Consider the following 20,611-nt stretch of genomic DNA (forward strand, 5'->3'; position numbering starts at 1 on the left):
CTGCCTCTGAGTTTCCACCATTGAGTCTGTTTTTTTCTTTGTCAAAAAAGATAGCAAAGAAACCAGCGCTCCAGGGTGAATCATTTAATTAATTTCTGCAGTTCCCCCTCTTTCCTTCCCTCACAGTTTCGGAGCCACGCCTCCTCCCGCCTTAGCGTGAACCTCCTGCAGCCACGACACCAGGATCCTGTTGGTCTCCGCCGGCCTGTCCATCTGAGCCCAGTGTCCGCAGTCCTCGATGTGTCCTCGCTTGAGGTTGGGCACCTGCCAATACAGAATCGTGCCGACACTATGAGTTGAGAGGCGGCAGTCAGGGCCATCGGCGCCCCCTAGCGAGCACATAGCGGTCAGCCCCTCCCCTGCTCACCAGCTCCTCCATCCCCTTTGTGAAGACTGGCAGCAGCACTTGGTCTTTTCCAGCTGTTAGCATCAGCGCAGGGAGCAGCACCTGTCACACAGTCTGAGGTTAAACTAAATGGAATGCTGCCCGTGACTGCTGTTTCCATGATAGTTGTTTTTTTTTCTCCACAAACTTCCTCATGGTCACAAACCTTTGGATTAGGACGGACGCTCTGCCACTTCTCGTTGCACTCCGTGTTACGATACCAGTTCAGCGGCCCCCTAGTGGACAGAAGAGATATGTTTTCATTTTATCTGAATTGAGTTTCCTCCGTTTTCTTCTAGTTATTCGTTCAGTGCAGCGACTCCCGCATCCACCAATTTGACTTGAATCTCTGTTGTGAAAATTAATAACCACAGTGAAAAGCATAATTTTTTAAGAGCTAAATGCGGTGACCCCCTCACCTGAAGCCGCTCATCTTGTAGCGGCTGACGTAGTACTGCAGGTCGGCCTCCGACAGCATGGAGCTGCGGGGCACCTCCTCGGGCGCGCCCACAAGAATACCACCTGTGACACAAATGAAACGTGTGACCTTGACTGTCAGCGGTCGCTCTCGTCAACATGTACGAGTTTCAAAAGTAAAGTTCTTAGCCGCATCACCTCGTGCGCAGACTCCTGCGGTGCTGATCTCAGGGCCCTGCAGCGGGAAACAGCGGAAGAGTCCTTTAACCAGCCGCCTACGCTCAGCATTTACCGTTGTATGCGTGATTGCACGTATGTGTGTGTGTGTGTTGCATCACCTCATTAGGCCGCTGAAAAATAATCTTGAACGTTCGCTCCAAGTTCTTCTCCAGCTCAGCCTCCGCCACGCCCTGCAAGCACCGAGGTCCAAGGATTAAGGCAACAATGGAAAATCAACAATTTCGCTCCAATACTCTAAGTCAAAGTAACTTTAGTTTTATCTCCATCAGAATCAGAAGGAAGAAGAAGAAGAAGACTGACAGGCTTCTGGAAGTAGATCTGGTAGTCAAAGATGGGCATCTTCTTCAACTGTGCCAAGCCAGCTGGGTCGTAGCGGATCAGGGGAGTGCACAGGGACGCCACGGCCCTTTAACAAAAAAAAAACACAACACACACACACACACACACACACACATAGAGTTTAGTTCTGCAGCCAGGCTCCAGCTAAAGGAGACCCTGTGTGTGTGTGTCTCGCCCACCTGACTCTCTCCGGGAAGCGCTGGGCCATGTTCCACACCAGAGCACCGCCCCAGTCGTGACCCACCAGGGTGACCTGGGGGATGCACTGGAGGAGGGCGGCCAGCGGGAGAGCAGCTTTTTAAAGGTGCAGTTTGACTAAAACGCACGGGCCAACACACCCGACTCTCTTATTTTGATCGTTTCATCTCAGGCGTGGTGTGTTTTTGCACTCACCATTCTGTCCAAAAAGGTGATTATATCCTGATGGCAAGGAGGGAAAAAAATATGGTGACACATTCAATTATTTTGACAGTGTGTGTGTGTGTGTGCGTGTGTGTGTGTGTCTTTGTGCATTCTGTGGTTTTCACCTTGCAGAGCTGCAGCTGAGAATACTCCTCAATATCTACAAAATACAATTAAAACATTTGTTTCAAAAAAAAAATCTACAGGAAATATTCCAAATCAAAAACATACAGAATCCCAGAAAATGACAGATGACACGTAATCCTGCGGATCCCACACTAGAGGGCAGCAAAGTGCTCATGAGCGCTTTCTATCACACGTTTTCTTCGGTGCGGTGTGTGGTGACTAAGGTTGTGCATCTCTGGTCTGTGGCCGATACGATACGTATCTCGATACACTACCAACGACTCGATACATTAAAGATACGATACGATTCGTATATTATATTTCCGATACGATACGATTCGCATATTTACGATACGATACGATTCCCCCAATATGATGCAGTGCGATTCAGCACAGTTTGATCCAAAACAATGTGATTTGATTTGAGACTCCGATACAAAGGAATGATGCTATGCAATTCAATGAGTTTGATTATTTATCCACCAAAATACAAACATTCTGTATTTTTCAATTTCAATTTAAAGGTATTTTGTGAACAACTGGTTCACAATTAACAATAACAAGGCAAGTGCAATGAAAAATAAATAAACCTTTCCTTATTGCTTACAAATGGAATAAATGTAAACTCTTATTGCTGTTGCTGTAAACAGACACCAGCCGAACTGTCATAATAAAACAGTCACGACAGTGAAATAGCTTGGCTGTGATGAGAAATGGAAGACAGAAAAAGATTCAAATACTAAAAAAAAAATAATAATAATGTCATGGTTCCTTGAACTCAATCAAAATTAGTACGCAATGCAACTACTCATTGGTGTGTGACTTTCAGTCCATACTGTATTATTCAACCGACATGTTCCACTCTAAGGTTTTTCTTTAGGAATATCAGTTGATCCACATGATCGGGGTGAAGCAAACTGCGCTGTGCACTGCGCTGTGCAGTAACTTCCAGCACAAAAAACGCCGAAACGATCGCAGCGCAGTGCTGTAACTTTCAGCACCGCACTCCTTCCGCTGCGGCAGAATTCAGGAGTCCGGCGGTGACCAGTGTTCTTTGTTGTTGGGCACTTTTGGCTGTAGAATCGTTCCTCGAATAGCCGCCGAACGATGGTGTCGTTCACGCCAGACTTGAAGCGGCACGCACCTCTGTGTCCGGCTCGCGCAGCGATCGTTTCGGCGTTTTTTTTTTTTTTTTAACTGCGCTGCGCTGTAAATTCCAGCACTGCGCTGTGCATCGCTGTATCGGTCTGTGACAGACGTAAAAACCGATGTATCTAGATTTAATCCCAAAATTGCATCGATTCACGGCTGCTCTACCAATGCACTCGCATCGTGCCCGCGCCTGTCCGTGTATCGATACGCATCGGTTAATCTTCCCATCCCTAGTGGTGACCTTTATCCTGCTTCACTTTTAACCCAGAAGAGTTTCATGGTGGAGGGGAGATTAATAGATTCCCCCTTTGCCAACAGGCACTTAGAACAAACATTACACACCTGCGGGTGCTGTTGACTCTCCGTAGCCCTTCATGTCTGCAGCCAAAACCCTGAAACCTGCTGCTGCCAGAGCCGGGATCTAACATTGACAGGTGGAGCAGACATACACACACAAAACAACTGTTGGAATAATCCTTCAATGTTGTGATATTTCCGCAGCATGTTGGTGCGAGAACGTTACCTGGTACCTCCAGGAATACCAGCTCTCAGGGAAGCCGTGGCACAGCAGGACAGGCGGCCCGGTGCCCATCTCCACATAGTGAGTGGTCACACCGGGCTGACACACACACACACACAGACACACACACAAAGGAAATAATGTCATGTGAAGGCATCACTTCCTGTTGCACATTCATCAATATATTTCACCTTGATGGTGACGTAGCCGTGGGAGACTTCATCAGGCCTGCAGCACACTGGAGGAATGTCAGTCACAGCGGAAGCCTGAAAGACACACAAAACACACGCAGTCCCGTTAAGATGACGTATGTTATTTATTATGTGTGTTTGTCTTCATCTTTAAACACCAACGGACCGTTAAAAAAACCGTTTGTCTTCTATTTGCAGAAATTTACATTTTAAAAAACCTCACCGAATTTTCAAACAACCCAAATCCGACATACGACTTCTTCTTCCTCTTCTTCTTCTGCAAATGGTGTTTGTTTATCCACTTCTGTGACAACCAGCAGTATTGCATGCTAATCTCTTCAGCATTAGCAAGGCTTGCAGTCACATTCTGCATTTCTTCATCTATCTCTCTCTTATGGCTGCATGCAACAGACGCTTCCAGCTTTTGTCATGACTGGGAGGAGGAGGACGAGGAGGAGGAGGAGGAGGAGGAGGAAGTGGATTTGAAAAGTACCCCCGTACTTTCAGTACCTGAATTCCAGTGAACCCGCTCAGTTTCTCCAGGACCTCGTCGACATTTTTTACCAGCACGGCCTTCATCCCAGCTCCTTCAGCTGCCTTCACACCGCCTTTGTCAGCGTCCAGCCACATGGCCTGACAGGGAGAAGCCACATTCGGCTGTCTTGTGTATACATGCCATATATTTGGGGATACCGGTACTAGGGGTCCGTGTCCCCCAACCCACCTGCTCTGGCTCCACTCCCAGCTGCTCCAGGGCGGACTTGAACATGGCGGCCTCGGGCACCCTGTGGCCCTGCGAGTGGCAGGACTGGAGGACCAGGTCGAAGTGGCCGCCCAGCAGACACAGGTGGCAGGATGACGACTCGGTGTCGTCCAGCCAGTGATTGGCCAACACGGCCGTCAAAAAGCCTGAGAGCAGAGTTTACTTCCTTTTAATCCACTCCCTGTCTTGAGGATGAACCAAATGATGTAGATTGTGTTTATTGGACTGGTATGCAGGTATTCTGGGTTCAAAGTACTTCTGGTTTTTACAGTGCCAACAAGAAACCAAAGAAGTTGGCTGCCCCCTGGTGGAGGATGTGGACAGCACGTACCATCGTCACGCAGTTTGGCCACCGCCTTCAGCACGGCCGGTTGTACGTCTGTCATGGCCTCCCGGAGCTTATCCACCACTGCCAGGGCCGACCAATCAGGAGGCAGCGTTACACTCCTGGCCTGGGCCTCTTTTGCACACTCGGCCTCCAGCAGTGGAATCATCTACACACAATACACAGACAATGTGACGCCAGGTGTGTTACCTCGTAGTGTCACCCTGGGTGTGTTTTTCACTCACCTCAGACAGCGGCACCTCGCCTCGCTCTGCCCGGGTTATGGCGCCGCCCTGCTGGGACGCCACACTAGTCAAAAGACCCCTGGAAACACAGAGACATAGCAGGAAAACACACACACACACAAATTACACAAGACAAACAATTTAGTGGGGAAAATGTTAGTAGAAAAACTGCAACTTTTTTGCAGCCAGGCAGCTGATGATGCATCTGAAACATGCTCATTTATTATCGTATAAAGCAATTATAACCTTTGTTTGAAGTGCTTTGCATGTGTTTACATGTATACAGCCGAAGTTGTTTATGCAATGCAAGTGATATTTATTTGAATCAACTGACAGTCTAAAACTGCACTCAGCGAGGTGGCGTATTTGTCCAAGTTCTTATGGGGACAAAATACAAACATTATCCGCCAGTTGGCAGATTAAGAAACAAGAGGAGCGGAAAGAAAAAGAGCAAAACCACTTTGGGGAAAACTGAAGTCAACTTTCCAGATGGTATCAAACTAGATCCCATAATATTGTAAGGTATACATTATTGTGCCAGTTTTTTTTGTCACTGGGAAAGGTTGGCTTGTCTGAACCTGTTTACGGATTCACTTGAAATCTGGTATCCGGAAACAATAGCTGATCCACCACCACAAAGTTTACTGCATCCACTGAACAATTCAAAGCTCTCATGTAGTGCAAATTTAGCTCTGCCAATGAACTGATAAGTAATGATTAATCACTTCTTGCAAGAGTGTCATGGGACATCAATCAAAAATAATCTTTGTTTTAATGATATACTTATTATTGGTGTAATTCAAAGCAGGATTCTTATTGATCATTTTCTCTAATTAAAAAAATAAAACATGTTGAATACATTATGATGAATACAATATCGACAGCACATCTCTGTATCTTGGGAATGACGTAACAATCTACCCTTACCCTGGTAAGTTACGCAACTCCTCCAGTTTCTGTAAAACATGGTGAGGGCTGCAGGGGACGGCGACTCCCCAGAAGTTGAACAACACGGCCTTCTTCTTCTTCTGACTCTCCATCTTCTTCTTCTTATCCTTCGCCGAGCGAGAAAATCTTCCACCGTCCCGTTCCGGAGATCCGTGCAGGAGTGAGTTCTGGAAAAGGCAATGGAAGGGAACTAGTGTCTAGCAGGACCGCCCACTCAGCCCGGAGAAACACCCTGACCTGCATGCAAATGCAAATGATGGTTCGAAGTGCCTTATTTTGCATGCTGATGAGAGCCAAATTCACATCCGGTCTCTTCTGTTGATTTAAGTCGCAGGTGCATTGCATTCCTAATCTGCACGAAGCGGTTTACTTAATTGAAAGTCAAGAGTTTAAGTCAATAGGCACATTTGGGGGGTTTTGGCCGTTAGAGTAAAATAGGTAAAGAAATAAAAACTATTTTGTTGGTTGGTTGTTATTTTGTCCATCTGCGAGACTGTTTTAATGATTTAAAGGCCAAACATGAAGCATTTTAGTGTAAAAAAGAATTCCGACTGTTCACATTAAGCTCCTTAATTTTCTCAATGCAGATTCATATAGCTGCAAAACCGAGAATTTCATGAATATTTTTTTTTTGCCCCAAATGCCTTATTTTTATTTTTATTTTTTACTTCTTCTCCTGACCCCGTGCCCGTAGACGATCTTCGATGCCGTGAACAGGTGCATTGTGGGAAGCGCCGTCTTCGTCTCCTTCATAACAACTGAACCGCCGCTCTGCGGACAATATTAGAGCTGGAAAAAAATGCCGCAACAAGTCGACGTCAAATAAATTATCCACGTTCCTGTAAAAACACTCCGCCCAGCCGGTGGCCGTTCGGACGGACGACGCCATGGAGGCCGGTGAAGGTAAATGATCATACATAATACACTGAGTACACGGGCTAACTCGGCTTGCCGCGGAGGATGCTAACGTATCCACTGCGGGTGAACGGCCGCTCACTAGCATTAGCGGCTAACGCGCTAGCACGCACTGCCGCAAACACAGGCGCATCCTCTGCAGCTGCTGGAAGGCTCCAGCTGTCAGTGCTGTCTGCCCACAGCCGTGAGCATCGGTGTAACAGCCGCGAATACACCGCCAGCTCTTCATACATGTCAATATATCTGCGCAATTATATATATATATATATATATATATATATATATATATATATATATATATATATATATACATATATATATATATATATATATATATATATATATATATATATATATATGTGTGTGTGTGTGAAAAAGTAGAACGATATTCAGCGAAACCCCTCAGTTTATGCCTTTTAAATTCGCCCTTAGATTACCGTGTAATTTCGGTATTGCGTCCATTAAAGGTTAATCTCTAAAATGTTGGGAGTAAATCGTTCCCTATCATTTAAGACTAATCTCGAAGGTGTTGGAGTATATCGTTCCCTATAGCCCCCCCCCAAAAAAGGTGAAGGTATGAAGGAGGAAACCTATTTATGATAACGGATGTACAGTACCAGTCAAAAGTTTGGACACACCCTATGAATTTAATGTATTTTCTTTCATTCTCATGACTGTTGACGTTGCAATTTCTCACTGAAGGAATCAAAACTACGTCTGAACACGCATGGAATTATTTAGGAAAGAATTACATATATTTTGCTCATATATTTGTTGTCTTGTGTAATTAGTAAAGTAAAGTAGTTGTAGTTGTACAGATAAAGACAAAAGATTAAAAAAAAAAAAAATGCATGAGAAGGTGTGTCTGTGTCCAAACTTTTGACTGGTATTGTATGTATGCGATGATACCTGTTGTATTGCAATTCAAAATCAGCTACGACAGTTAAAACAAACAAACAGAATGATTTTAAATTCTCCTGAAATTTCCAGGCAGGGATTCGGTCACTCAGGCTGATGATCCCTGGCGAGAGTTAGAATATTAAACACCAATGCAGCATTGAGTAGATAAGCAGTTTGATGAGGGGTCCGATGAGATGCCGTGTTGCTTCCTTCCTGGTCTGTCTGTCAGGTGTCAGCAGCGCCACGCCCACCGAGGAGATGAACGGCGCCGGGAACCTGATGGACTTCCTGGACGAGCCGTTCCCTGACGTGGCCACGTACGAGGACTTCCACACTATCGACTGGCTGAGGGAGAAATCCCGAGACACGGACCGCCACCGCAAGGTCCGGAATCAACTCTGTGTGTTCTTTTTGTTATGTTTCTTTTAGATGATTTTATTGAATTTTCAAGTGTGAAAAGAAGACAAAACAAAACGGAACACAGGTCAGCAGGTCAACAAAGTGACATGGATGTGACAACGCAGTAACACTCAAGTCCTTATAAATATTCATTGAATACTCTACGTTAGGTTTTCCTCTTTATGCACATATGGTCATTATAACTGCAAGCAAAATGGTGACCGGAAAAAATATTAATAACAGTTATAATTATTATTAATAATAATAATAATAATAATTATAAAACAAATCACAAACATAAAATCAATAACAAACAGAACCTGGCGGTTATCGGAGTGCTTCAGTAAAGATATGAGACCAAGAGTTCATACAGCTTTCATAACTCTGTGTTCTGTTTGATTACTGTCAGTAAGCAGTCATTGTTTAATTTTCTGGAACCGTGGTTCTTCGTCCAGATCACCAGTAAGAGCAAAGAGTCCTTCTGGGAGCTGATCAAGAGCCTGCTGGACGCCTGGTCGGGATGGGTGGTGATGCTGCTCATCGGGCTGCTCTCAGGTCAGTCGGCCAGCCACTGTGGCGCAACCTGATGCTCCTGGAGAAAAGGAATTCAAGCTAAAGCAGTAGTCACTAGACCGGGGTTCATTGGTTTGCTGCGGCCACTCAGGGACGCTGGCCGGTGTCATCGACTTGGCGGTGGACTGGATGACAGACCTGAAGGAGGGCGTGTGTCTGTCGGCCTTCTGGTACAGCCACGAGCAGTGCTGCTGGACGTCCAACGAGACCACGTTTGACGACCGCGACAAGTGTCCGCAGTGGCAGAAGTGGGCAGAGCTGATGACCGGCCACACCCAGGTCAGACCGTCAGAATAAAAGCCAAAAAAAAAAAGTTTAGGAAGAAAAGAATTGGTGCTATTTTGCTATGCGAATGAGTGGCAGCGGATTGAGTGGGCCGTCCCTTGTAATGATAATGATAATAATAGTAATTAATTTTATTTGTAGAGCTCGTTACATCAAATAAATGACTTGAAAGTGCTTTACATTGGATAAGAATATTCAAAAAAGCATTAAAAAATGAAAAACAGTGAAGTCTATGGCACAAATGAGGCTACAGCAACAGATGTAAAATAATACTAAGGACGAAAGAAAACTTCAGTTACTGTGGCTTTTAACAATAGCTATCCAGTGCTCTTTTAGTGCCTGAAGACTCATTAGTTTGATGATGTTTTCATGTTGCAGGGAGCAGGAGTGTACCTATTGAACTACTTCCTCTACATCCTGTGGGCCCTGCTCTTTTCCTTCCTGGCCGTGTCGCTGGTACGAGTGTTCGCTCCGTACGCCTGCGGATCGGGAATCCCGGAGGTAACGTCACACATCAGGTACCAGTCGGCCTACCGGACTGCAGCAAAACTGACCCCATGGGTCTCTGTTTGTTTTTGTGTGTGTCTGTGTGTGTGTGTGTGTGTGTGTGTGTGTGTGTGTGTGTGTGTGTGTGTGTGTGTGTGTGTGTGTGTGTGTGTGTGTGTGTGTGTGTGTGTGTGTGGCGTTCAGATCAAGACCATCCTCAGTGGCTTCATCATTCGGGGCTATCTGGGCAAGTGGACGCTGCTGATCAAGACGGTCACCCTGGTGCTGGCCGTGTCGTCGGGCCTCAGCCTGGGCAAGGAGGGCCCCCTGGTGCACGTGGCCTGCTGCTGCGGCAACCTCTTCTGCAGCCTCTTCTCCAAGTACAGCAAGAACGAGGGCAAGCGCAGGGAGGTACGACATCATCATCATACAATAGAATAGAACAGAATGGGGAAGTTGACATACTTACAGCAACATGTAGTGCAATAGAGAAGAAACATTTATATGAATTTCAAGCAAATGATGAAATAAATTAAACTATTTATAGAGTAAGAAAGAAAGGAAAAATCAACTATTTCCATCTATATGGACAGTTCCATTTATTTATTTATTTTTATAAATTATTTACATTACATTGAAATATGACTAAGTGTTTCATTGCACAGCAATGAAACAAAAACCCACATTTTTCTTGTGAGTGCGCACACTGAACCGTGTCCGCTGTGTCCCTGCAGGTGTTATCAGCCGCCGCAGCAGCCGGTGTGTCGGTGGCCTTCGGCGCCCCCATCGGAGGAGTCCTCTTCAGCCTGGAAGAGGTCGGTCACGCATGGATCGTCAAGCGTGTTTTCTTGGGCCGGACGTGGTTTGTGCCGGTCGCTTAGCAGCAAAAACTCTTGGCAGGGCGTAAAATCCAGGAAGTAACGTGTCGCTGCTAGAGAGCATGTTTCCATCTTATTTTTATTACTTGGAGATTATTTCAGATTATTAGTATACTTTTATTCATGTTTGAATGGGCAGTATATTAATGTAAAAATCATAAATCAGGCCAAATTCCACTCTCTTGACCTTTAAAGGGGACCTTTTATACTCATTTTTGGGCTTTTGTATTTGATTTCTGGCCCCTCCAGAGCAGCAACACACGATTACCCGCACTGCAAGCTTTGTTGATCTGTGTCTCTCGCTGCATTGCTTCCTTATATTTCCTGCATCCCGCGAAAACGGTCCGTATTACTTTACTCCCCCTCCTCCGTGTACGCCGGGCCCACTCCGCTGCGATTGGTCACACTGTTGGTCAAATGAACACAGTGCTTACTCTTCTGACTCCTCAACACAACCAAGTACCGTCGGGAAGGCTTCATCCTTCAGCAGCAGTGAACCGGCTAATCCAGCTTCGTACGGGCCCATGTTAACAAGGCAGTCCCGTGTGAAATGCCGTAAGCAGGCAGACAAAAACTGGTCTTGCTGGCCGGGCAAAAGCAACTCCATCCACTTCTGTTTAGTTTGCCTCTTTAGAAAAGCTAAACAAAACTAACTTTCCCTCACACTTGAAAAAACATTCTCTTGGAGCAGTGCACAGCGATACAACTGAGGCAGAGCCGGGGAGGGCGGGGCCAGGCCTAGAGCATGCCTGAGCACGGCCATGGAGGGAAGTCCAGCACGCATTGACGTCAATGCGACCACAATGTGCGGAACCATGCACAACAACTTGCAGGGCTCAAGTCCAACTGCATGAACCTCATTATTTGACGCTTTGGCATCGTTTCACACTAGGATGCAACATTGTAAATGTATTTAGAGCATCATAGGTCTCCTTTAAAGTGCAACAAATATTTTGTAAGCCGCAAATTCTTCTGCTCATCTTTTGCCAGCAGGTGGAGGCAGAGACAACGTGGCTCAGGGTTCCCACAGTCAGGGCAACCCTGGAAAAATCATGGGAATAAGTGGGAACCCTGGTGGCTGCAACAGCATTTTTCTTCTCTAAATGTCTGTTCCTCCCCCCTGCAGGTCAGCTATTATTTCCCCCTCAAGACCCTCTGGCGCTCCTTCTTCGCCGCCCTGGTGGCCGCCTTCACGCTGCGCTCCATCAACCCCTTTGGCAACAGCCGCCTGGTGCTGTTCTACGTGGAGTACCACACGCCGTGGTACATGGCCGAGCTGGTGCCCTTCATCCTGCTGGGCGTCTTCGGCGGCCTGTGGGGGACGCTGTTCATCCGGGCTAACATCGCTTGGTGCCGGCGGCGCAAGACCACGCAGCTGGGCAAGTACCCGGTGCTGGAGGTGATCGCCGTGACGGGCATCACGGCCGTGCTGGCCTTCCCCAACCCATACACGCGACGCAGCACCAGCGAGCTCATCTCGGAGCTCTTCAACGACTGCGGCGCGCTGGAGTCGTCACAGCTGTGCGACTACGTCAACAACCCCAACATGAGCCGGCCGGTGGACGACATCCCCGACCGGCCGGCGGGGCCCGGGGTCTACAACGCCCTGTGGCAGCTGGCCCTCGCCCTGGTCTTCAAGATAGTCATCACCATCTTCACCTTCGGAATGAAGGTCAGCACCCAAAAACTTGAGTTAGTTTTTTCAGTTTCTCTTTGGCTGACGTTTCACCGTCTTTTGCCTCCCCAGATCCCGTCGGGTCTCTTCATCCCCAGCATGGCGGTGGGCGCCATCGCCGGGCGGATCGTGGGCATCGCCGTGGAGCAGATGGCCTACCACCACCACGACTGGATCATCTTCAAGAACTGGTGCCGGCCCGGCGCCGACTGCGTCACCCCGGGACTCTACGCCATGGTGGGGGCCGCCGCCTGCCTGGGTGAGTCCACAGTTCCATGTCCTCCCGTGTGTGTTTGTCAGCAAATGTCAAAATCAATACAATGAATCTAGAAAATAGATTTAACGTCATTGATTACATGAGGAACATGAGGAACATATTTTTATTTTAATCAATTATCAGGAAAAGAGGTGATAACATGAAATCTTCTTACAACCCAAGTTATGCGTCTTTTAGCGCTTGGTGTTAGTTTGAATGAAGTAGGCCTTTTATTTCTCTGTCTTTCTGTTGTTTTTAGATTGAATTGTACTGAACTATTTTACATTTAAAGTCAATAAAAAGAATATGGTCATAAAATCACTTTCCTCAACCTTTCCTTTAAGTTGCAGTTAAGTCTTTAGTCATCTTGTTATCATTTTTCTCATCTTCAAGTACTTAAGATTTTTTTTACTATACTCACAATAGAACTATTAGTTGTAGCTATTTGTTCTTACTCACCTGCCCAGGAACTACAGATGGAGAGCAGCTAGTGAGCTAAATCCGCTACAAAGTTTGAGACTGATATTATTTTGTACAGTTGTTTATCTGACAAATATATGTATTCAACTAAAACTAGATTTGATTAGATGGCAATTTATTTTTCCTGAAAGAAATTATTGTGCCGCATAGCTCCAAATAACAAAAATGTACAGATAGCAACAATAGAGCAGTACTTGAGTGCAAATGAAATAAATGTAAGAAATGATAAATATGACAGCAAACATAACTTTGAATATGACAGACGAAAATGTTGTTCAAGTAAAACTAAAAGTAAACTATTAGAAGCACAGTTTTCTAAACCTGATAACGATTTTATTCCTGTTGCCACTCACGAGTTCACAACTTGCTTCTCTTGCGCCGGCGCCCCCTGCAGGCGGTGTGACCCGCATGACCGTGTCCCTGGTGGTCATCATGTTTGAGCTGACCGGCGGCCTGGAGTACATCGTGCCGCTGATGGCGGCGGCCGTCACCAGCAAGTGGGTGGCGGACGCCTTTGGCAAGGAGGGCATCTACGAGTCGCACATCCAGCTCAACGGCTACCCCTACCTGGACGTGCGCGACGAGTTCACGCACCGCACGCTGGCCACCGACGTCATGCGGCCGCGGCGCAGTGACCCGCCGCTGGCCGTGCTCACGCAGGACGCCACCACGGTGGAGGACGTGGAGGCTCTGATCAAGGACACGGACTACAACGGCTTCCCGGTGGTGGTGTCCCGGGAGTCGGAGAGGCTCATCGGCTTCGTGCAGCGGCGGGACCTCACGCTCGCCATCAGTGAGTGTTTTTGGAAAGTTTGAGAAGAAACAGCAACATCAAGTGGTTACAGTTCAGATTGCCGCGCTCTTTCGCTCCCCCTCCCGAGCTTGCCAGTGAGCTAGGGTGGCCTGTGCTCACAAACCTTGTCTACTTTCTTCTTCGCTGGTTTCTTTAAGGACACGAGCATTTACCTCCTATATATACATAACGCGCTGTCAGGCAGCTGGATTGTCTTTTAGCAAGACCCTTGCTAAAAGTTGCTTTATGATGATAATAATAATAATAATAATAATAATAATAATAATAATATTAATATTAATAATCCATTTTATTTATAGAGTGCTTTTCAAAGTTCTCAAAGACACGTTACAGAAATAAAGTTAAAACATTTCAGAATGAAATCTACATTAAAAAGTGCTTAAAAATTTACAAATAAATCAAATGCACAAATGTATACATACATATACAGGTACTACCCGAAAAATTTGAATATCAAGTTAAAGTCGTTTTATTTTATTATTTTAATTTAAAATAAAATATGAAACCAACAAATTTTATTGCGCCATTCCACGCAAATTGACATCTCAAGCAGTTCCTTGTTGTAACTTTACTGATTAAGATTTTCATAAAGATTTGACTTATAGTAATATTCTAATTTTCTGAGTTTTTGAATTTGAGTTTTTTTTTAAGCTGCAAGACCTGATCAGCTAAATCCAAAGAAATAAAAACTTGAAATATATTGATTTGCATATTATTCCTTTATATAATGTGTCAAATTCACCTTTTAAGTTGAGTTGCAGAAATACAACAACATTTCCGGGATATTCAAATTTTCTGGGTAGTACCCCTATACATATATACAGCTCAGTGATCAGAGTGTCCGCCCTGAGACTGGTAGGTTGTGGGTTCGATCCCTGGCCGAGTCATACCAAAGACTGTAAAAATGGTACCCATTGCCTCCCTGCTTGGCACTCAGTATTTGGGGTTGGAATTGGGGTGTAAGATCACCCAATGATTCCCGGGCGCGGCGCTGCTGCCCACCGCTCCCCCTCGGGGGGAGGACTAATTTCGTATCCTTCGGGATGTGACAGTCACTGGGACTTCAACTTTGTGTGTGTGTGTGTGTGTGTGTGTGTGTGTGTGTGTGTGTGTGTGTGTGTGTGTGTGTGTGTGTGTGTGTGTGTGTGTGTGTGTGTGTACAGGCATATGGGCATGAAACCAACATTTTAAAACAAAACTTTTAAGGTACTGTGAGTGTACACTTTTATGAATGCATTTATGGGCAGTATATTAATCTTTAACTGATCTAAAAATCCTAACTCAGGCCAGATTTTGCACTCTGGAGCTTTTAAGTTTGAAATGCCTTTTTATTTGATTTGATTTGATTTTTGAAATGTGAGGTCTCCCTCCGCCTGCAGAGAATGCCCGCCAGAAGCAGGACGGCGTGGTGAGCAGCTCCGTGGTCTACTTCACCGAGGACGCGCCGCAGCTGCCGGCCAGCAACCCGCAGCCGCTCAAGCTGCGCCGCGTCCTCAACCTCAGCCCCTTCACCGTCACCGACCACACGCCCATGGAGACGGTGGTGGACATCTTCCGCAAGCTGGGCCTCCGCCAGTGCCTGGTGACACGCAGCGGGTGAGGCTGGGCCAGGGGGTTAGCCAAGTTAGCTTCATTAGCCTGTTTCGAACATCCATGTGCCTTTTTTCAAATCGACAACCTTTGTGCTTCTCGCTAACCCGCGTGACCTCTGACCCCTGACGTGTCTGCAGCCGGCTGCTGGGCATCATCACCAAGAAGGACGTGCTGCGCCACATGGCCCAGATGATGAACCAGGACCCAGAGTCCATCATGTTCAACTAGCCGCCGGCGCCGCCCCCAAGCCCCTCCCACCTCCTGTCAGGCAAGTCCCGATGTTCAGCAGCGTCTACACGAGGGTGCCGCGTCCTGTGTTGTCATCTGAAATCCTTGGAGTTGTTTTTTTTGCGCTTTCACGTGTTGGCGACAATCCTGAGATCCTGAGATTTTTTTTTTTTTTATGGCAGCATGATCATTCGTTTTGTACTGTTTATTTCAGTGAAATGCTTAAAAAATAGACACGACTGTAAATCTTTGGGTACAAAGCAGGTGGGGAGAGCTGTGCGGAGATGTGTTGGAGGAATGTGAAACGTTGCTCTGATTTGGTGTTTTCCTAGTTGGAGTCCATCCTGTAATCCTGTTTTGCTCCACTTTTGAGAAAGTGTAGATTTTTTAAGAAAGAACCAAAAAGCAGGTTATTGACGACATCACTGAAGAGTGAACGTGCAACATGCAAGCTTCTGAATTCATTTATTAAAAAAACAACTAATGACTAACACTAATTTAATGTGATGCTGGAGTGTTGAGACCTGCTGAATTCAAATTTAATCACTGTTTCCGTTCCGTGTTTATTGACACATTCGTGCTGCTGCTGTTGTTTTGTTCATTTCTCCAAACAGCCCGGAGGTCTGACACTGTTCTCACTGTTCTCTCTCTCCTCCTCTTCTGTGAAGTTGGTTTATCTGTTTCATTCATTTGTTCTGTGTTCATCGGAAAGGCAGGAGACTCTTGCGGGATCTTCTGCCTTTGTGTCCTGAAGCTGCACTTCCAGAGGAGGGATTTAATACCTCTAGGGAAAGAAAATACTCAAATCTATTTAAAAACAAACAGAGTTGTATTATGTATTTATTTTGTCTTGTTTTCTGCCTTTTGGTTGTTTTCTCGTTTTTTGGGTCTGTTTCTATTTTTGTTTCCTGCCACCGTTAGATGTGAAGACCTTTAATCAGAATCAAATAAAAGGTTGATTTTTTTTTTCTGTTAGATTTTTTTTTTGTCCGAAGAATAATAATAATCGTCATCAGTTTCACATATAGAAGCTAATTAAACATACGATACTGTAGTTCACCGTAACGCGGACCGAATCTCTGCTGAAGATGAAGGAATCATGATGTAGGAAGTCCATTATGTTCTTGTAGGTCTTATCTGGGGCAATTCTTTATTAAAACTAAAAAAAACTAAAGAAGCTGCACAAAATAGTTGTTTTTGCGTCCTGGGCTGCACTTGGACTCCCTCTCCCTCTGCTCGTATCTGTCTCGTGGTTTTTGTTGCGATGAATAAGCTCCAGGCTGCCGACGACTCTTTGAAGACTGAAACTTGAGGAAATCGCACCAGATTTAAAAAAAATAATAATCTAACTTTACTTTTTGTTTTTGATGCCAAGAGAATGTATTGGAAAAAGTGTGTTGTAAATGTGGAGGAATTATCATTGTGCACATTCTTCTATTTAATTCCGTCTGAAACACTATTGCTGTCGAGCCCTAATTGTCCTGTTTTATTTTTTAACACTTAATTAATTTATCAGATGCATTACTGATGTAAAAAGAACAGGAACTTGCACATTTTTTATTTGTAAAATGAAGTTATTGAAAAAAAAAATAAACCTGTCAAGTTTACCATTAGATGGTGCTGTTTTAATTGTTTGTGTTTTCTGTTTAATTTGTACACGGTTGTAGTGACTTCAAGCAGATCTTTATTGAAAGTCACGCAACAGTGGGAAACAGGTTTTTCTGAGGTTTTTAACAAGCTGCTATGCTGAACAACACACGTCTACCACACGTGACCATTGTAACACACATGACCTCAGTGTCCTGCTGCAGCTAGCATAGTAAAATTAAAAACAAAAAAACCTAAAACAAACTACTGGCATCTGTATCCTATAAACTACTCATCTTCCCTTCTCTCTCATGGCTCATCGACGCCCCCTGTGTCCCTGCTGGCTCTCTCCAATTCCGAGTAATACTCCAGGGCGTGTCGCACCGGCTCCAGGATGTGTTGCTGCACGGGAACAGATGCGTTAATTTGACGAAAAGCACCAAATGTAGCCGCCAGAGAGAACAAAGTGGTGATGCTCCTCACCTCGAGGCAGGGGAAGAGCTTGGTGAGCTCCGAGAAGAGCGGAAGGAGGACAAAGCGGATGAAGTTGGTCTGCGAGGACGGCTTGGACACCTTGTCGCGGTCCATGAATGGCGTCACCGGCAGGCCTTGGAGTTTCTCCGTGTCGCTCTGCACGCAGGAACAAAAACAGAGGTTGATTCTGTCAAAGTGTGTGAGAACAATCGTAAACTCTGAGTTGTTATTCCAGCTAAAAACAGAGAACCTGGTTGAAGAACTCCTGCAGCAAACAGTCCAGCCAGGGCTCGGCCACGGCCATCGGCCTGGCCTCGTTGGAGATGTCGCTCACCTTCACCATGATCTTCATCAGCTAAGGAGGAAGAGGATGAGCTTGATTAAAAGACCTGGACACCTCTACCACAACTGTCTACTGTGGCCTTACCACTTCCTTGTGCTCCTTGTTGCCAAAATCAAACACGGGCTGGATGACCTTGAACCTGTTGAGGATCTCGTTGTGCCGCGCCATGTCTGTGGCCAGGATGCACCTGGAAGGACACGTCGGTGGGAGCATCGTGGAAGGTGAAACCACTGGCTGAGTCTGAAGGGATTGTCGGGTTCTCACTTACTTGATCATCCCTCCTCGGATGTGCTTGTACTGGTCCACTGTCAAGTTTTTCAGTATGTTGCACTCTGGCTGCAAAAAGAATATTTCCGGTACATTTTAGCACGCTACAGAATCAGTGATGGGGGGGGCGGGGGGGGCTAGTAAATTTGTACCTTGGACAAGATCCTGAAGGCCATGGCACAGTGGTGGTTCTCCAGCGGGGAGATGTCGTTGTAGCGAAGAGCCAAGTCCGTTTGAGCGTTGATCTACTCGTCATTTACACAAAACACATATACAGATTAGTGATAAACACCACAGCTTCCCTGAAATACAACAATTTGGGAGTGGACCTGGTAGACGTTGTTGTAGCCTGGGTGGTCGAGGTCGTGGCACAGTGCAGAGGTCAACATTATCAGTAGGTCGGCGCTGGATAGTTTGCTCCTCAGCTCCGTCAGCCAGATCAGCCCGTACATCTGCAGGGTAGGACAGCAGGCAGGCTCAGTGGGTGCCACGCCTAGCCCCCTCTACACACAAGTTTATCTGCCCCGTGTTTGCACCATCTGGGTGACGCAGAAGCAGTGGCGGAAGTTGTGGAAGGGGATGCTGTTGTAGTGGCGGTAGACCTCAAACAGGAAGTTCTGCAGGATGGCCAGCTCGATGTGCAGCGCTGTCAGGAACTCCAGGTCGGTGAACATCACCTGCAGGAGCACCAACATCTCTGCCTCCTCCCACTGCCTGAGAACGGACCAACGCACCAGCATGAAACCACCAGGACCTCTTGGTCAACCACCTGCTGCTCACCTCCAGGAGGTGCTCACCAGTTATCAAAGATGGGGGATTTCAGAAGCTCTCTCACTTCCTCCGTCACCTGCAGGGAACTACGGCAAAAAAGGCAATGACTTTAAATCCCAAATCTGTGCAAAACAAAAAAAAACACAGCCAATGAGGTCACCTCATATTGAGGAACTTGGTGTGGACCAGCTGGTGCTCCTCCTCCATGCTCAGCTGAGGTGCTCCAGGTTTGGGTGAGAACTTGGCGAGGTGCTGGTCAGCGTCCTCCCGAAACAGACCCATCCAGCTGAGGTGTGCCACGCTCTGCCGCACAAAAGACCAAAAACCCGTTTGAACCTGAAAGGGTCAAGGTGTCGGGTCTTGTTGGGCTCCAACCAACCCCGACGGACCTCCAGCTTCTTCTTGAAGGACTCCACTTGGCTGTGAAGATCGCAAATAATGTCCGGAGTCTTCCCCACACCCTCGATCACTTTGCTCTCCAGGTGGCTCAGCCTGAAAGTGCAGACCAAAGACGATAATAACATCTACTCACCCATGAAGATGTGTTTTTTTTAACGGCGGGACACACTCGCCTGCACTCCATCTTGTCTATCTCTGAAGGCATCCCCACACCTGAGTATGAACAAACAAGTCCAGACTTAGAGGAATTCTGTAGCTGTACGGTTCTTGGTGGGGCTTGTTTACCTGATCGGCTCACCTTTTAGATCTGACGCCACCACCTCCAGGCGGTAGTGTGAGTCTCGGGTGTTGGCTTCCAGCTGGGGGGAGATGTTCACCACGCCGCCGTTGGTGTTGTACAACTTCAGAATGTGGTGAGGTCCCGCTTCTGCCGCCGCTCGGAACAAATCTCAGGTTAAGATGGAGGGGTTTGAGAAACGAGGAGAGAAAAGGTAGTCGTCAAATGTTGCTGCGGCTCTCCTGGAACACAACCTGTTCTTTGAAGGTCAAGGGTGTTAAATAAGAAGTTGTGCCGTCAGATGGTTCGCTCAGCGCCGTCTCAAGAGGAACGGAGCAAACCTGAGGACCTGCCAAAGCCACATGGACCTCAGGCCATCCCACGAAAGGCTGTGCAAGGAACGGCCAATTATCAAAGAATTTGCCAGTGATTAGGTTATTTCTAAAAAGATGCACAGATGCAAATCTGCAAAGAGTTAACACCTATGAGGTACATTACGAGAGTAGGCCTGTGTGTGCAACGGGCTTCAGGCCCCCTCTCACCTTTCACGTCGGCGGCAGAGCACTCGGCTCCAAACTCGGCCTGCTCCAGCCTCCCGTTGACCGTGAAGTGGATGATTTTTGTCGTCATGTCGGAGTGCAGGTGGGACGCGACCTACTCCGCCAGTCGAAGTGACACCTCTTGACGATGACACCTGTGTTCCTGCAGAGGGGCCACCTGCGGCTGACAGAGAGCACACCCACCCGCCTACCCACGTGCACACATCCACTTATTCCGTCAGTTACTTTATAAAGAATCCTTCACGTTTCTTTATATCTAATCCTTTTTGATTTTTAACATTTTAAATAATCACCTTCTGTCGATGACTTCTAAAAAAGAGAGAAATATCTTAATTTATTATTTAGTCCAACAGTAAATTGATGTTGTTGCTCAATCCAACCAGCAGGTGTCACCTTTC

General features: G+C 46.4%; 3 protein-coding genes across 4 annotated transcripts; 1 reads left to right on the forward strand and 2 right to left on the reverse strand.

Annotated features, from left to right (window-relative positions):
- Nucleotides 1-69: 69 nt before the first annotated feature.
- Nucleotides 70-6,235, reverse strand: ephx2 (epoxide hydrolase 2, cytoplasmic). The gene is made up of 18 exons (XM_076048570.1): nucleotides 6,033-6,235; nucleotides 5,106-5,184; nucleotides 4,867-5,029; nucleotides 4,497-4,681; nucleotides 4,283-4,405; nucleotides 3,773-3,847; nucleotides 3,585-3,680; nucleotides 3,404-3,482; nucleotides 1,909-1,943; nucleotides 1,775-1,801; nucleotides 1,561-1,646; nucleotides 1,343-1,448; nucleotides 1,141-1,212; nucleotides 1,001-1,037; nucleotides 805-907; nucleotides 552-621; nucleotides 368-448; nucleotides 70-264 (listed from the first exon to the last, which is right to left on the reverse strand). The coding sequence occupies exons 1-18, from the start codon at nucleotides 6,143-6,145 to the stop codon at nucleotides 121-123; spliced, it is 1,674 nt and encodes a 557-aa protein (XP_075904685.1). The 5' UTR covers nucleotides 6,146-6,235; the 3' UTR covers nucleotides 70-120.
- Nucleotides 6,236-6,742: 507 nt separating this feature from the next.
- clcn4 (chloride channel, voltage-sensitive 4) lies at nucleotides 6,743-16,499 on the forward strand. Its single transcript, XM_076048569.1, has 12 exons — nucleotides 6,743-6,956; nucleotides 8,098-8,252; nucleotides 8,723-8,822; nucleotides 8,932-9,119; nucleotides 9,504-9,626; nucleotides 9,816-10,022; nucleotides 10,346-10,426; nucleotides 11,616-12,161; nucleotides 12,237-12,423; nucleotides 13,295-13,693; nucleotides 15,094-15,310; nucleotides 15,445-16,499. Exons 1-12 carry the CDS (start codon nucleotides 6,941-6,943, stop codon nucleotides 15,533-15,535), a joined length of 2,310 nt encoding a protein of 769 aa, XP_075904684.1. The 5' UTR covers nucleotides 6,743-6,940; the 3' UTR covers nucleotides 15,536-16,499.
- Nucleotides 16,500-17,139: 640 nt separating this feature from the next.
- LOC142903116 (high affinity cGMP-specific 3',5'-cyclic phosphodiesterase 9A-like) lies at nucleotides 17,140-20,461 on the reverse strand. 2 transcript variants are annotated; one of them, XM_076048575.1, is made up of 14 exons: nucleotides 20,196-20,461; nucleotides 19,675-19,824; nucleotides 19,550-19,589; nucleotides 19,367-19,469; nucleotides 19,138-19,280; nucleotides 19,004-19,063; nucleotides 18,809-18,920; nucleotides 18,536-18,658; nucleotides 18,359-18,451; nucleotides 18,208-18,275; nucleotides 18,024-18,126; nucleotides 17,847-17,951; nucleotides 17,606-17,752; nucleotides 17,140-17,524 (listed from the first exon to the last, which is right to left on the reverse strand). In XM_076048575.1, the coding sequence occupies exons 1-14, from the start codon at nucleotides 20,281-20,283 to the stop codon at nucleotides 17,432-17,434; spliced, it is 1,428 nt and encodes a 475-aa protein (XP_075904690.1). In that variant the 5' UTR covers nucleotides 20,284-20,461; the 3' UTR covers nucleotides 17,140-17,431. The 2 variants fall into 2 exon arrangements, with proteins under 2 accessions (XP_075904690.1, XP_075904688.1); XM_076048573.1 differs by having other exon boundaries at nucleotides 18,743-18,920; nucleotides 20,196-20,459.
- Between the last annotated feature and the right edge of the window lie 150 nt (nucleotides 20,462-20,611).

Source organism: Nelusetta ayraudi, unplaced genomic scaffold (assembly GCF_046127955.1).
Source record: "Nelusetta ayraudi isolate G7.1 ecotype Tasmania unplaced genomic scaffold, CSIRO-AGI_Nayr_v1 ptg000106l, whole genome shotgun sequence".
NCBI classification, from domain to species: domain Eukaryota; kingdom Metazoa; phylum Chordata; class Actinopteri; order Tetraodontiformes; family Monacanthidae; genus Nelusetta; species Nelusetta ayraudi.